The sequence below is a fragment of the Hippopotamus amphibius genome, chromosome 3 (assembly GCF_030028045.1).
Source record: "Hippopotamus amphibius kiboko isolate mHipAmp2 chromosome 3, mHipAmp2.hap2, whole genome shotgun sequence".
Taxonomy (NCBI): Eukaryota; Metazoa; Chordata; class Mammalia; order Artiodactyla; family Hippopotamidae; genus Hippopotamus; species Hippopotamus amphibius.
Window position 1 is genome coordinate 88,997,492 of NC_080188.1, and position 14,415 is coordinate 89,011,906.

At 45.3% G+C, this 14,415-nt stretch overlaps 1 protein-coding gene across 2 annotated transcripts in view; it reads left to right on the forward strand.

Annotated features, from left to right (window-relative positions):
- The first annotated feature begins 225 nt into the window (after positions 1 to 225).
- FNIP2 (folliculin interacting protein 2) overlaps positions 226 to 14,415 on the forward strand; it is a 122,959-nt gene continuing 108,769 nt past the window's right edge. For both annotated transcript variants that reach the window (XM_057726154.1, XM_057726155.1), the window contains exon 1: positions 226 to 484. In XM_057726154.1, the coding sequence (XP_057582137.1) occupies positions 378 to 484 (107 nt within the window). In that variant the 5' untranslated portion in view covers positions 226 to 377. The remainder of the gene's footprint in view (positions 485 to 14,415) is intronic.

Sequence of the window (14,415 nt, forward strand, 5' to 3'; positions counted from 1 at the left end):
CCCCGCGAGGCCCTCCGTCTCCTCCCCCCGCCCCTCCGTGGCCCCCAGCCCCCGCCCCCCTTTCAGCGCCGCGCCCCGCCCCGCTCCCCGAAGCTCCCCCGCCTTCCGCGCCCCCCCGGCCCCCGCCCCCCGGTTCCGGGGCCGGGCGGGGTCCCGGGGCCAATGGCGGCCGCGCTCCTCCCGCGCCGGCGGCGGCTCCTCCCGCGGGGAGAACTGTCAGCGCGCGGCGGCGGCGGGCCAGCCCCGTCATATGACCGGCCGGCGGCCCCGGCGCCGAGCGCAGCTCCCCGCGCCGCGATGGCCCCGCCGCCGCCCCCGGCCGCGCGCTGAGCCGGGCCGAGGCTGCGGAGCCGCAGCCGCCGCGGAGCCGCAGCGCCATGGCCCCAACCCTGCTGCAGAGGCTCTTCAACAGGAAGGGCGGCGGCGGCTCCGCGGCGGCGGCGGCGGCCCCGGGCCGGGCGCCCCGGGAGGGACCGGCCTTCAGGTGAGGGGCCGGGGGCGGGCGGGGGACCGAGGAGCGAGGGAGGGGAGAGGGGGGAGCGGAGCGGAGGGGGGAGCGGAGGGGAGGGGGCCGCCCGGGACGCCGCCGGCCCCATTCCGGGGCCCCCTCCCCTCTCGGAGATGCCGGCGTTCCCGGCGTGGCCGCCGCGGGCCCGGGGGTCTGGGGGTCGCGGCGGGATGGGGGGGCCTCGGGCGCCGCTGCAGCCTATTGTGTCGGTGACTCTACCCTGAACTTGGGAGCGCGCAGCGGCACGAGCGCGGCACCTCCTCCTCCCCCGCCGTGGGACCGGCTCTCCGACGCGTGTATGGGAGCGTGTGGTTTCCCTGTCGGGGGGGAGCCGGAGGAGCGTGGCGGGTGCGGGACACGAGGTGCCCCCCAACAGAGGTGGTGCGTGTGCACGGACCTGACCCCCGGAGACGCACCTCCGGAGACGCACCGCCCGCGCGGGTGGCGCGCTGGCATCTCGGGTGCCTTAGGTTGCCCTCTCTCATTTGTCCCCCCCATCGCCCCCTCCCCGACAAGCTTGTGCGCCCGGGTACGATCATAATCCCCATTTTACAGCCGAGGGAATGTAAAGTCACAGGGATCGGAACCGCTTGCCCGGGATCCACAGCTGCTGGCGGCAGAACCTGCATTTGATCCGAGCACTTTGACCACACACCCCAGTCTGAAATCTCTAGGCTTGTCTGCTTCAAAGGGCTAGCTTTGAAGAGGCCTTAAAATGTTGTGTATTGCCTTTCAGCACACTTAAGTCGAGAAGTTCATTTATTTCCCTTTAACAGTTGTTTTCCAGCAAGTATTTTACTGAGCATCTACATCCAACTCGGAGACTGTGCTTTTTGGCTAAAACGTCGTGCGAAAAGAATTTACTATTAAAAGTCTGGTCCCAGTGTAATAAGCCTTTTGAAAGTTTCAAGTGAAACTTTGAATACATTTTGGTCTGTTTTATGTTCTAGATTTTGTTCTTAAATTCCATTCATTTAAAGCACACAAAGCCCCCCACTGCAGTTATGTGACTGTTGCCAGTATTTTGTGTTCGTGGGGTGTGTGTGTAGATGTGTGTTGTTTGGAAGTTGTGAGGACTTGACACACCTTCTCGTGTGCTCTGTAGGTTAACTGAATCATTACAGTTCGAGTAGGCAGTTCTACTCCTTTCTCTGCTTTGGGTCCTAGTGATGCTGTGTTGCTTCTCAGAAGGGTAGAATTACTTAAGGCCCAGGGTGTGTAATTTCTTCTCTTCCCTCCTGGTAACCCAGACTGGGTGAAGGGAACAAAGCCTGGAGAGAACAGGGCATGTGTTACAGATGTCTTTGCTTGGGCAGCCCTTGTCAAGGGCCCGAGAGCCCTCTGAATGCAGGGTCATGGTTTCCTGTGCTCTCTGCTCACTTGCCCACCACAGTTTCCTCCAGCCACAACTGTAAGGGAGTGTCTTTTGAACAAAAAAACTGTGGCTATATTTAGGGCCTGGCCATATTAGGGAAACTGATTCTGACTTTGTGGGAACTTTCTCAGTATAGTGTTCTAACTTTCCTTTGGTGTCTAATGAAGAACACAAAATTGGGCCAAGGAATGGTTTGGGGGGGTTTTGTTTTTGTTGACCTCATTAAGATGCTCTGCAAGCATTGGAGGTAAATGCCTTGGAGAGAATTGGAGATCTCAGGGCCCTTCAGCAGTGTCCCTGTTAAGGGCTCACCTTGGAGAAAGAAGTGAAGACTCAAGAGGATAGGGGCAAATCAACCATGACATACCATGTTGACCAAGGGCGCCCGGGCGAGTCTTTTCCTCCTGCTCTCTTCACCTGACTTAGCTCTCAGATGCTGTGTAGCTTTCCTGGGAAGGCCTCCTGGAAAATTTCCCTCTCTTGCCCTATAAAATTATGACCTTGTGCTTCATTTTTGTCCAGATTTAACCAAATAGGAGCTGGCATGTCCTTTTGGGGAATGGGGTACCTCAGACAGGCAATGAGCTGCCCTTGGGGGCCCACTTTGTACTTGAATAGATTCCAGAAGTTATGGTGAAAGGCTTAGGTTGAAACTCTAGCACACCTAATGCGAATTTGTATTTTTTTTTAAATCGTGTTTTTGAAATTTATCTTTTTTCCCCCTTTGGCCATACCACACGGCATATGGGATCTTAGTTCCCTGACCAGGGATCGAATCTGTGCCCCGTGCCCCCTGCAGTGGAAGCGTGGAGTCTCAACCACTGGACTGCCAGGGAAGTCCCTGAATTTGTATTCTTTAATGCATTTAAAAACAGGCAGTAAGTTTTAGATCTTGAGAATGAAAGGAAGGTTCAGGCTGGCTTTGGGGACAGTTTTGTAATGTAGATTGTCATATATTTTGGGGAAAAACCTAAGTAAAAATAAGATCCAGTTTTTAGATATACATCTTTTTGTTTTAGAGCTTTTCTCTCTCTTTTCTCACAGTGATGGACTTCCACTAGTTATTTTAAAGCCTTCCTAGCTTCTGTGCAGTCTGGCCCTGGTCGGTGCTCTGTCCACCCTGTGCCTGGCCCCAGCACCTCCCTGACTCCCCCCTCACCCCATCCTCTAGTCCCTCCAGTTCTCACTCACTGGACTTGATTAGAGAGGAACTTTGAGGCCCATTGTAAGTAGCTTTCATTGCAGGTCATTTTCAAATCTTCGTGCTTCCTGGTGTTTCACTTGCAAAGAATCATCACAGTCGAGATTCCTTCTTAAGTACATTTCTTTTAGAATCTCAACAAGAAGCCCTTTTCATAGATTTGAGGCAAGAGCTTGCTAGGAAAACAGAAAAAGAATCAGAAGAGATTGACTTTACAAGTTTGGGAGAAGGAGTTGGGAACACTTTATGATTATGGTGTTTGTGAAGTGTAAGCTCTGTTTAAAGTTATAAAGTTGCATTGTGGTCTTGAAATTTGAGAGAATTCTCTATTTGTTGGTCTTTACAGTGCTTTCACTTTTAACTAATTGATAAATACATACATATATATGTTTGAATAACCCTTTTTTCCAGAAGGGTAAATGAGAACAAAATGAGGTTATGTGTCTGTCAGCTCAAATAAGAAATGGAATTGGGTTCTTGGTTGCCTTGCATCTCAGGCCGGCAAATTCACTTAGGACCTTTTAAAGCCAAGGTGTGCCCACTGACTTCTTGCATATCTGGTTCAAATTTGAAGTTTTATCTTAAGGTGGTTTTTTTTTTTTTCATGTCTCTGGTACATTAGTGGACCAGTTTCCACCTCAAATGTGTATGCAAGAGGGAGGCGGAAAAGATCACGTTTATGCAGTGTCTTATTTGGGACGAGATAGATGAAATGAGTAAGCATGTGTATCACCTGGGATGTGAGGAGTAAACGAGAGCATCTCAGCGGCTTCGTATGTGGCTGTGTAAATGCTGGGAAGAAGAGACCCCACCCCCACGCCCCTCTAGTCCTGAATATCTGAGGCCAAATGGCCTAGTTAATGCTAACCCACATGGTTGTATTAGAACAAATTTAAGTCACCTGTTCCAGGGTTAGTTAAGTATAATTTAATCCACTTATCATCATTATCCAATAGCGTCCAATGCTCATCTCCTGGGGTTGTGGCTTTGTGCTCCACCTGTACAGACCAAGGTAGGACAGTCTAAGGACAGCAGGTCCTACACCGAGATGCATCAACAGCAAAGAACACACTGGAAACTGTAACAGGAAGCTAATTCAGATGCTGATAAAGGAGTACACCTTTATGTTAAGTACCTCACAGAGGACGCACTGCTCTCATCCTTGCTGTGACTGAGGGCAGGGCCTGGAGTTTTTCTGCCCTCCAACAGAGGGACTTTCTCCCTGCCCTGCTGCCCCATTGCCTGCTCCCAGGATGCTAGCATTTCTGATGAGATTTTCCAGGGGTGGGGTGGGGGGAATATGCTGGAAAAAATACAGATTAGCCCCACTACACTCACGTCTTTACTGACTGTAACATAAGACATGTGACACATGACTCACAGGTTTGATTTCTTTTGTTGTGGTGGTGATATGTGGTGAGATCCTTTTTATTTAGTTGCAATACATATAATAACTCAGAAGGTGGTCTGACTTGAATCTGGATTCATGCCTGAATTTTCCTTCTTTAGACAGTGAGAAAATGCGGAAAGGGATCATGTCTTATCTTTTTCTAATTTAATTTTTATTTTGTATTGGGCTGTAGTTAATTTACAGTGTTGTGTTAGTTTCAGGTGTACAACAAGGTGATTCAGTTATACATATACATGTATCCATTCTTTTTCAGATTCTTTTCCCACATAGGTTATTACAGAGTATTGAGTAGAGTTCCCTGTGCTGTACAGCAGGTCCTTGTTGATTTCTTTTTACTAGTTTCTAAGTCTTCCTGGAGGCTTCCTTGCCCACTGCTCCGGATTTGTGGGCACATCCACTCCATCACATCTCCTGGTCCTGGGCCGCCCCCTGCGCCCCTGCGGGTATTAGGGATTTGGAGCTGGTACAGCTCTAGCCGTGGGTTCTGTTCAAAGCCCTTGGAGGATGAATTGAGGAGGCTGTCAGTTTTGTCCTGTCTTGTACACCGTGTTGACATGGGACCCACATGTCTCTCCTTTTCTCTGGGCATCAGTTTTGTCATTTGTTACGTGACCACCCATGTCCTATGTAATAAGGTTGCAGTGAGGTGGTACTATATTTGCAAATCTTGTGAAGAGAATAAAATGTAGTACAGGACGATTTTAAGTATTACCAAAAGCCTCTTAAGTCGTGGAATTCAGTATCATTCATATTGAGGCTTTATGAAAATTAAACTTTTTTCTCTTTCTATGGATGGGAGACTTGAGACGGAACTGAGGCGACATGTTTTTACTTTTTTTTTTTTTTAACTTGATGGTGTCGGTGATGAAACAGACTGAGTTTTCAGAGGAGCATTAGGACCATCAGCAGGCAGTCACTCAGACGCAGGTGGAGGTGGCTGGGCAGTCAGAAACAGTTTTTGGAGCATGTTTTTTTTTCAGAATTATTTGCAAGTTTTTCCTATCAAGAATAAAATCTTATTTAAGCAGAAGGGCGAGATTTGTTAAGTGGAGTGACACAGCTGCACGATGGCTGATTCTCCTCAGCCACCAAATCTTTATGTGTGTTTATATATATATTAATATGTATACATACATGTGTATGTATGTATATGTATATACACACATGCGCACGCACACACGTATACATGTGTGTGTATGTATGTGCACGTGGAATGGTGTTTTCTAGAAACAGTGAAGACAAGATATAAACTTGTGAATGATTTTGAAGATAGGCGTGTGGGGTTGATTTTGTGTGTGTGGAAGAGGGTGAGCCACCCTGCACACCAGCATTTTAACAGTGGTGGTCAGCCGGCGGGTGAGAATTTTATTTGACTCTTCTGTGCTTTATATTTCATTGGTATTTTGGATTTTGCTCTAACAAATTTGAGTTGCCTTTGTGATTTAAGTTATTTTAAATGTTAAGTAGTCTCTGGAATATTTTACATTGTGAGGGAGTGAGTGTAACATGTGCAGAAAAATCTGATTTGAATAAAAACTCTTTATAGACTTTCTCCTCTTTGTTAAAATAACTGGTAGTCCCTGCTATTGAGAGTAATATGCTGTGAATTTTAATGTGCTTAGCTCCTAAGTTAGTGATGATCCTCAGGAGGCCAGTTTAATTGGTGATGTTGATAATTGCAAGTGATGTTCACATGCACAGTTTTTACTGGTGGGGCAGGGTCCCTGCCTCCCCAGCCTCAGCCAGCATGGTCTCCACCGGGAATCAGGAGCTGCATCCAGCTCTCCAGTCGGTGATGGAGAGAGATCTAATTAAGATTTATTTGAAGTATGTTTGGAAAAAGGTGACACAGCCTTTTAGATTTGGGGTAACTTGGGTCAGTTGGGGGGCTTGGGTTGGAGGATTTTAAAGCTGAGACAGACATAATTTTAAGTTCTGAATGCGAATTGGTCGTGTTACACGTTGTCATTTGTCTTGGTGGTCTTGAGAGATGGGCGGGCGTGTGGTCTTTTAATGCACAGTGTGTAGAGGAAAGAGGGGGCTGGTTTCTGTCGCTGTGGCTCTGGGTTGTGTTTCTCACAAACACATGGTCTGCCTGTGAAGTCAGCCTAAGGAAGCCCCTGCAGTTGTGTTTCCTCGGCAAAGGAAGTTGTGAAAGCTTGTCCTCTCGCTCCTGAAATGCTTTGGCCGCCAGTGCTCACTCATGGCGGGGGAGTCGGATTTGGGAACTGGTGCCGCGCTGATTTCCCCAGCCACTGTTTTTCTTGGTGTGGGCGCAAAGGAACAAATGTTTTATCCTGATTGTCCGAGTCCGTCTCTGGTGTGAACGGTTAGGCCCACAGGGTGAGATCATGATCTTGGCTGTAAAACTCAGTCTTTCCCTTTGCGGATGAGAGTGCTGAAATACTTGGTGGTTCCTACTTAACCAAGCATTCTTTTTATCTCTGGTTGGTGAGAAACGATTATTCTGCAGAAGAGGAAAAACAGGATGGACTTTTCCAGCTTGCTGGGCATGTAATGGTGATTTCCCTCAACCCCACCCCGTCTGTAAATGGAACATCCATGACTCATGGCTCAGGCCACACACGCACTCTTGGGAGGCGTGCGCGGATGGGAGGCCAGGGTGGGGATGGAAGGGTGTGGGCTGCCGTCCTTCTGTGTTCAGCCAGAGGCTGTCCAGCTGCCTCCATGATGGGCTTCTGGAAAGGACAATGTGACTTCTCACACATCGCGTACATGCTTTTTTTCTTATTGCACTTTCTATTTGTGCTGAAATAGTACAATATAGTAAGTGCAATAAGTGCAGCCATTAATGCCCTGATGTTGTGGGTGAGTCTTGTGTGGCAGGTGCTTTCTGTTACGGAAGAGTGCGGTATCAGTGCGAGTCTGCATCCCTGGATCCATCGTATTCCTCTCTCTTTAACCACGTACTTTTCATTTCTCTATACGTTTAGACTATTTTTCTGGTTATTTGTCCCTGAATCTTGCTTACTTTGTAGGTCGTGCTCTAGAATTTGTGCACAGTGTAGTTATAAAGAGATAGGTGTCTGCTTTACAAAGATGATTTTATCACTACACCTGAGACTTTTTAATCACAAATAAGAGCATTTCTGTGTTTGAAGGAATACGTCTCTAAATCCGTGATCTGATTCTTCACGGATGTCTACTTGAAAATGACCACCAATTCATGCAGGGAGGTCACTGGGGCAGTAGAAGTCCATCCCCCAAGGCTGATGGGGGTGGACAGAGAACCTGCATATCTGGTGGGGACCTCAGGCTAGTTTCCAGTGAGGATAGTTGTGCGTTGGACATTAATAATGTAATCATGCAGCATGTGTGGACAACCTAAACAAACTGTTTATGACAGAAGGATTTCTCTAGTAAAATTGATAGTCTGTTCATTTGAATATACCTTAGGTTACATTGTGAAATGGGCATCAGTAGAAATGAAACACATCCATGAATTTACCTGACAATTTAATACAACCTAAGAAATATACTAAATTTATTTATTTATTTATTTATTTATTTATTTATTTTTAGCTCTTTATTGGAATATAATTGCTTTACACAGAAATATACTAATTTTAGAAATATCTGCTTTTCCTTGATTTAAGTATACTCGAGACCCTGTCACGTGAAATGCTGCATTTTCAAGGTTTACGTGTCAAACAGTCAACGTTTGGTTTTATTTATTTGTGGTCCACTCTGACAAAGAGGTGTGTGTGTATTTAAACATTTTATCCATGAAACTTTTCACAGAACACATTATCATTTATTCTGATGGTGTAACAGAAAACTAGCATTTGCTTACAAGTACACATATATCAGTTAAATGGAATTGAGTGGATTTTTGCATTTCATTGGTAAATTCTGCTCACTAAACTTTTCGTTCAGTTGTTATGGCAACTCTGTTCCTTCACAAGTTGGAGACAAGTTAGACGTCAACCTGCACATTCCTCAAAAGATGAAACAGGATGATTTAGGATGTGTTAGGAAGAAGCAGCAAAATCACCAGTGTAATCAGTTCTGCCTTTAACACCTTATAAATACCTCAGATTGCGAATTGAACATTTTCTTTTTTCTGTTTTACAGTTGAAACCTTTGGGGTGATGGGGAAAAAATTTAGTGTGTTTGATTTCATCTAGCTTTTAATTTAACTATCCTCATTTACTTAAATTCTCTTATAAAACATGATTGAGAAATAGTAACAAGAATATTATTAAATTTGCCACTTTAAGCATACATTTTAGTAATTGAATAAACAAGAAAATGTCCACGTTAAGCTTAGATATGGGAATTCTTCTAATCCTAGCCCTCCTGTCATGGCTGTAGTGCTTAGTGCAGGGCTTTGCAGGAAGTTGCACTTAATTAATACCTGTTAGAGGAATGAATGAATGAATGAGTATAAGAGTTTTGCAAACAAATGATTCTTAAAGATTCTTTGGTATTCCAGAACCTGACCTCTTGATATAGTATGTTTTGTTTGTTTGTTTTTAAGATTTATTTATTTATTTATTTTTGGCTGCATTGGGTCTTTGTTGCTGCGCACTGGCCTTCTCTAGTTGTGGAGAGCGGGGGCTGTTCTTCATTGTGATGCACCAGTTTCTCATTGTGGTAGCTTCTCTTGTGGAGCGTGGGCTCTAGGCGTGCAGGCTTCAGTGGTTGCAGCTCGTGGGCTCAGCAGTTGTGGCTTACAGGCTTAGTTGCTCCGCGGCATGTGGGATCTTCTGGGCCCAGGACTCAAACCTGTGTCCCCTACATTGGCAGCCAGATTCTTAACCACTGCACCACCAGGGAAGCCCAGTACGTGTTTTTTTAAAGGAGAACTGCTTTTCTTGATGTTTCTGGCGTGCATTTTGTCATTTTTCAAAGGACTCTTGTTATAGACAGCTCTGTTTTCTTCTTTCCAATAATGAGAATGAATTGTTTTTCTGATATCAAAATCATAAGGTAAGTACTCTAAAGGGACCTGCCCTCTCCTCAAAACAAACAAACCTAAAAAAGACACTGAAGTACTGTATCTGAGATCCAGTAATGAAATCTCACAGCTGTTGGAAACAACTAATAGCAAAAGTATTTAATTGATAATATCTGTGAACCTCTGAAATTACTAGCTGTGTGTTGATAACTGTAAAACCATGTTCTATACGTTTTAGATTCCTTGAAATTTTGTGTGGCTTGTTAAGCTGAAATACAGTATAGAATGAAATTAGCTAAGTGGTTGTTTTGAATGGAAGGTACAGCACGCTTAATTCTAAAAACAATGTTGGTATTCTGAATCCTGCATAGACGGTGTTTGCATGCCACATGAAGTAAGTACTTTAGAAAAAAGATGAAATCGTCTCTGCTTTGCATGTATGATGTTTCCAGTTGAAAAACTAACTTAAAGTGGGTTTATAAATCTAACATGTTCTGTAGGAAGAGATGGCCCAGACTGACATGTCGTTGGTGATGGCCTCAATGTGTGAGGAGGGAAGCCATGAGCAAACATTTTCACTGCATATCGGGCTGTGACTGTTTGCTCTAGCATGGTGCATTGAGTAAGGGAGTTGCCAGGGCCGCAGGAGCGACTAAGGGGCCGAGAAGGCCACTGGGTCCCTTCTGAGTGTGCAGGGCTCTGTGGAGACTCTAAGAGCACTGGTAGTGGCCAGTGCCATGTGGTCCTGAGAAATGGCTCAGAAATGAAACTGTAATTTTGTTCAAGATCATTCATTTTTAAACACACCTGATTAAAAATCAAATGGTGGGGACTTCCTAGGTGGTGCAGTGGTTAAGAATCCGCCTGCCAATGCAGGGGACACGGGTTCGATCCCTGCTCCAGGAAGATCCCACATGCCTCGGAGCAAATAAGTCCGTGCGCCACGACTATTGAGCCTGCACTCTAGAGCCTGTGTGCCACAGCTATTGAGCCCACGTGCCACAACTACTGAAGCCCATATGCCTAGAGCCTGTGCTCGGCAGAAAGAGAAGCCACCATAATGAGGAGCCCGAGCACCACAATGAAGAGTAGCCCCCACTCGCCGCAACTAGAGAAAGCCTGTGCACAGCAATGGAGACCCAACACAGCCAATAAATAAATAAATAAATAAATATATAAATTTAAAAAATCAAATGGTATAAAATGATATACATTGAAATATAAGCCTCTCACTGCACACCCCTAATCTCTCTTCCCAAAGGCTACCCTTATTGTACCAGTTTCTTTTAGTGTATCCTTCCGGAAACATTCAATGCAAATACAAGAAAAAACATTCTCTTTCATTCACAGAAATGGTAGTTGCTGTACGCACTATCCCGTGTGTCGCTAATAGTTGCCAGGTTTCCACTGAATGAATGTGCACGGAAGACTTTATTTAACCCAGTGGCCCTCAAGTCTGGCTGGACATTACAGGGACCCAGAAAGGTTTAAATGCCCAGACTGTTCTCTGAGATCCTGATCTCATTGATCTGGGTTGCCTGTAGGTCTGTCTCTATGAACGCCTCCCCTCCGGGTAATTTTAGTGTGCACCCCAAAACACTGATTTTTAGCCAGTTCCCTATCGATGGATGTTTAGATTGTTTTCAGGCTTTTTTGGTAGAGATGGTGAACTTCCTGGTCAGAAGATCCTTATGCATAAGCACAATTACATTTCTAGGGACCCAGGTTGGAATTTCTGCCTCATCGCTCTTCAGAGATGCTGCACCTGCTTACACTCCTGGCAGCATCACGAGAGTGGCTGTTCAGTGGAGGTGGTTTAAAATGCCCTGGAGAAACCATGCTGGTGGGTAGTGGTGAAACTCAGACCCTACCCTTCACTTGGGAGTTGTTGACCCCTTGCCTAGCTTGTACTTTGTCGACCCCAATGATTTAAAAGAAAAAAGTTCTCTGCGTGAATATGTTTAAAAAAAAAAAAAAAAGCAAAAAAACTTTCATGCGTGGACATGTTCTTTTGACATTATTGTTATAATGATAAATATCTAAAAGGAATTATAGTAATTGTCTTAACAATAGGAAAGTAGCTAAACTGTGATGCTAGCTTCATAGGATATTATATGATGGTTAAATGATTATGAATACTGTATTAATATAATCAAATTGTGTTTTAATATAATATATAAAATGTATTAGTGTATAATATGGCAACAAATTTAAATACTATATATTAATATATGTTAATTATAACGTTACATAATATACGCATGTAATGTTATACATATATAGTATATTATAATTAATATATTAATATTTAATATAACAACATAATCAAATGTTTGATATGGTAAATAAAAAACAAAATTAATTGATACCTGCAAGATTAATATATTAGTAAAATATGTAAATGTATGACCAAGGACTGGAAAGGAAAACAGAAAAATACAAGAGTTGATGTGATGGGGTAATGAACTTGTGGGTAAATGTCCTTTAAAAAAATTCCTGTACTATTATAAAATAGTGTGGACAAAAAATAAGAATTAAAAAAAATTCTTTTATATTGCAAATAGGCATTTGTGGTTTTAAAAATGTATTTTCTTGTTGTAAACCTCATTAACTGGTGGACATATAATGGACTGTGTATGTACATAGTGCGTTTGCAGTCTTTTAAGATGCCTGTAGGTAGCTGCTTCTCCAGAGTGTTAAAGGAGCTCCCTCCTGCCCCTGCCCAGTGTTTGGGAAGGAGGGACCGTTTCCTGTGCGCTGGGCACCTTGCCACGTGCTGCGTGGCCTTTGCTTACGTCATCTCGAAGTTACCCTTTGAGGGTGGGTATTTTATTAGCTAATTTGTAGACATAGAGTTGTAATAATTTACAGATGAAAACTGAGGCTTGCTGGAGACCACTGTGTGGGAATTCAAACCCAAGTCGGTACGTGGTCTGCAGGTAAACAGTTGAAGTTCCTAAGATGTTGATATTCTGTGGGGTTTATAAGGAAGTGTGAGGTCTAGCTATTATTTCTAGGGAGCTTCCCATTTAACTGTGCAAATGATAGATATTAAGCACAAAAAACTAGCTGGTAATACAAAGCAGTAGCTCAGGACCAAGTCTCTGCTGTCCTGTTGAGATGTCAGGAAGAGGGCTGTGTAGCCTGGCTGCCTAGGGCAGGCTTTACCCAGGAGTTGAGATCTGATAGGTAGGATTCAAGGGTGGAGAGGATGAAGACGTCTTACCTTGGACATGTTCCTGGGTCAGTGAATGGACCGGATTCTTTGAAATAAGAGCACTCCTGGGAGGCAGGGTCCACTGGGACCGGACTGTGCAGGGCCTGGCAAGCATTATTCATGTTCAGTTTTAAATTTAGGCGGCCCCAAAGAGTAGGAGGGGTTCCTCAGTCTACACGTGCAGTGTTAATAGAAAGAGCAGAGACTCTGGTATGCATTTGATTCTTGAGTTCAAAGCCGGCTCCCCTACTTACGACACAGGGCACATCCTCTCTTATTTTTCCTTCTGTAAAATGGATGTAAAATGGCTTTTCTTGCAGGGTTGCGAGGACTAGAGGTTACACTTCAGTTATACGTGCCCCACAGCGCTCGGCACCTGTCAGGCCTCCGATCAGCAGCAGCTCTTGTGACTCTCAGTGTTCCGTGGTATCTGCCTCTTCCTCCAGCTGCTTCCCTCTGTTAATCCCAACTCTGGGTGATGTGAAGACTGTGGGGAAGTGGCAAGTGGCTCGTCTTCATCAGGAGCGTCTTCCCTCTCTGCAGGCACTGGGGAGCCACTGCAGGTGTGAGCGTGGGTGGGTGCGGCAACGCAGACAGCTTCACTTAGATTTGGAGGCTGGGATCCAAGTGAGAGCAGTTTTACTGTGTCTGATATTCCTTAGTCTCCCTTCATCCCCAATCCCAGGCCTCTCATCTCCAAAGGGAAAAAAACAAAGTGGATACAAGCCAGTAATGTCATGCTCCCACCTGTACGGTTCCCCTCCCAGCCCATGGCAGAATCCACGCGTGGTAAGTCTATCACGTTCAGGGAGCTTGCTCTCTTGTCTTAAATAAAGGCTGTGTTTACAGCAGTTTTAGGTTTACAGTAAGATTGAGAGGAATATCCAGAGGTTTCTCCTGTAATGCCTGCCCTCACACATGCATTACCTTCCCAGTTATCAACATCACTCATCAGAGTGGTCCGTTTTTTACCAAAGACCAACCTACACCCACACCCCATAATCACACAAAGCCTCTGGGTTTACCTTGGGCTTCACTCTTGGTGTTGTACGTTCTGTGAGTTTGGACAAATGTGTAATGACGCATCTGCCATCATCACATCGTACAGAGAATTTTCACGGCCCTGAAGACCCTCCGTGCTCTGCCTACTCGTCTCTCCCCCCACCCCCAGATATCTCTTTTTATAGCTCAGGAGCTCCTTTTTTCCCCCAAGCAGTTTCCCAATAGTTCTGCTTCTTGTATTGATTAATTTCCCAAACAAGTATGAAGAGCCGAACAGTTTCCTAAAATTGCAGACCTGTGCCAAGGAGAGGCGATTGCACTTGAACATGAGTTAGATTTTTAAAAACAGGAAGTGGGGGCAAGGGGAAAAGAGAGAGGCATTTGTCTCAGAAGCTAGAAAAAGGGAAACCTTGCAGTTGTGCGGTAATCTCATCTAACTGAAGTGGTAAGTACTGACCCTAATTGCAGTTGGGGTTTAGGGGGAGTCCCTAGTTTGGAAAACCTGCGCCCTCTACCTCCTGCAGCTAATGCTGTTAAAGGCTGCCGCGTGGTTCCCAGAGGTGCAGCCCCATCCACACTTCACAGTTCGTTCAGCATCTGCTCTTCCTTCCTCCAAGCCTGCTCCGCCTTTTGGACCCAGGTGGTACTGGACTTTGCTCTCACAGCCGATGCCTGCCTGCTGCTCTGATCACTGCAGCGAGGATGGAGTTTTACATCCTGGACCATGAAAGTCAATATTGCGTTTAACACAGAGGTGGCCACGTGAGTTGTCCTGAGCTT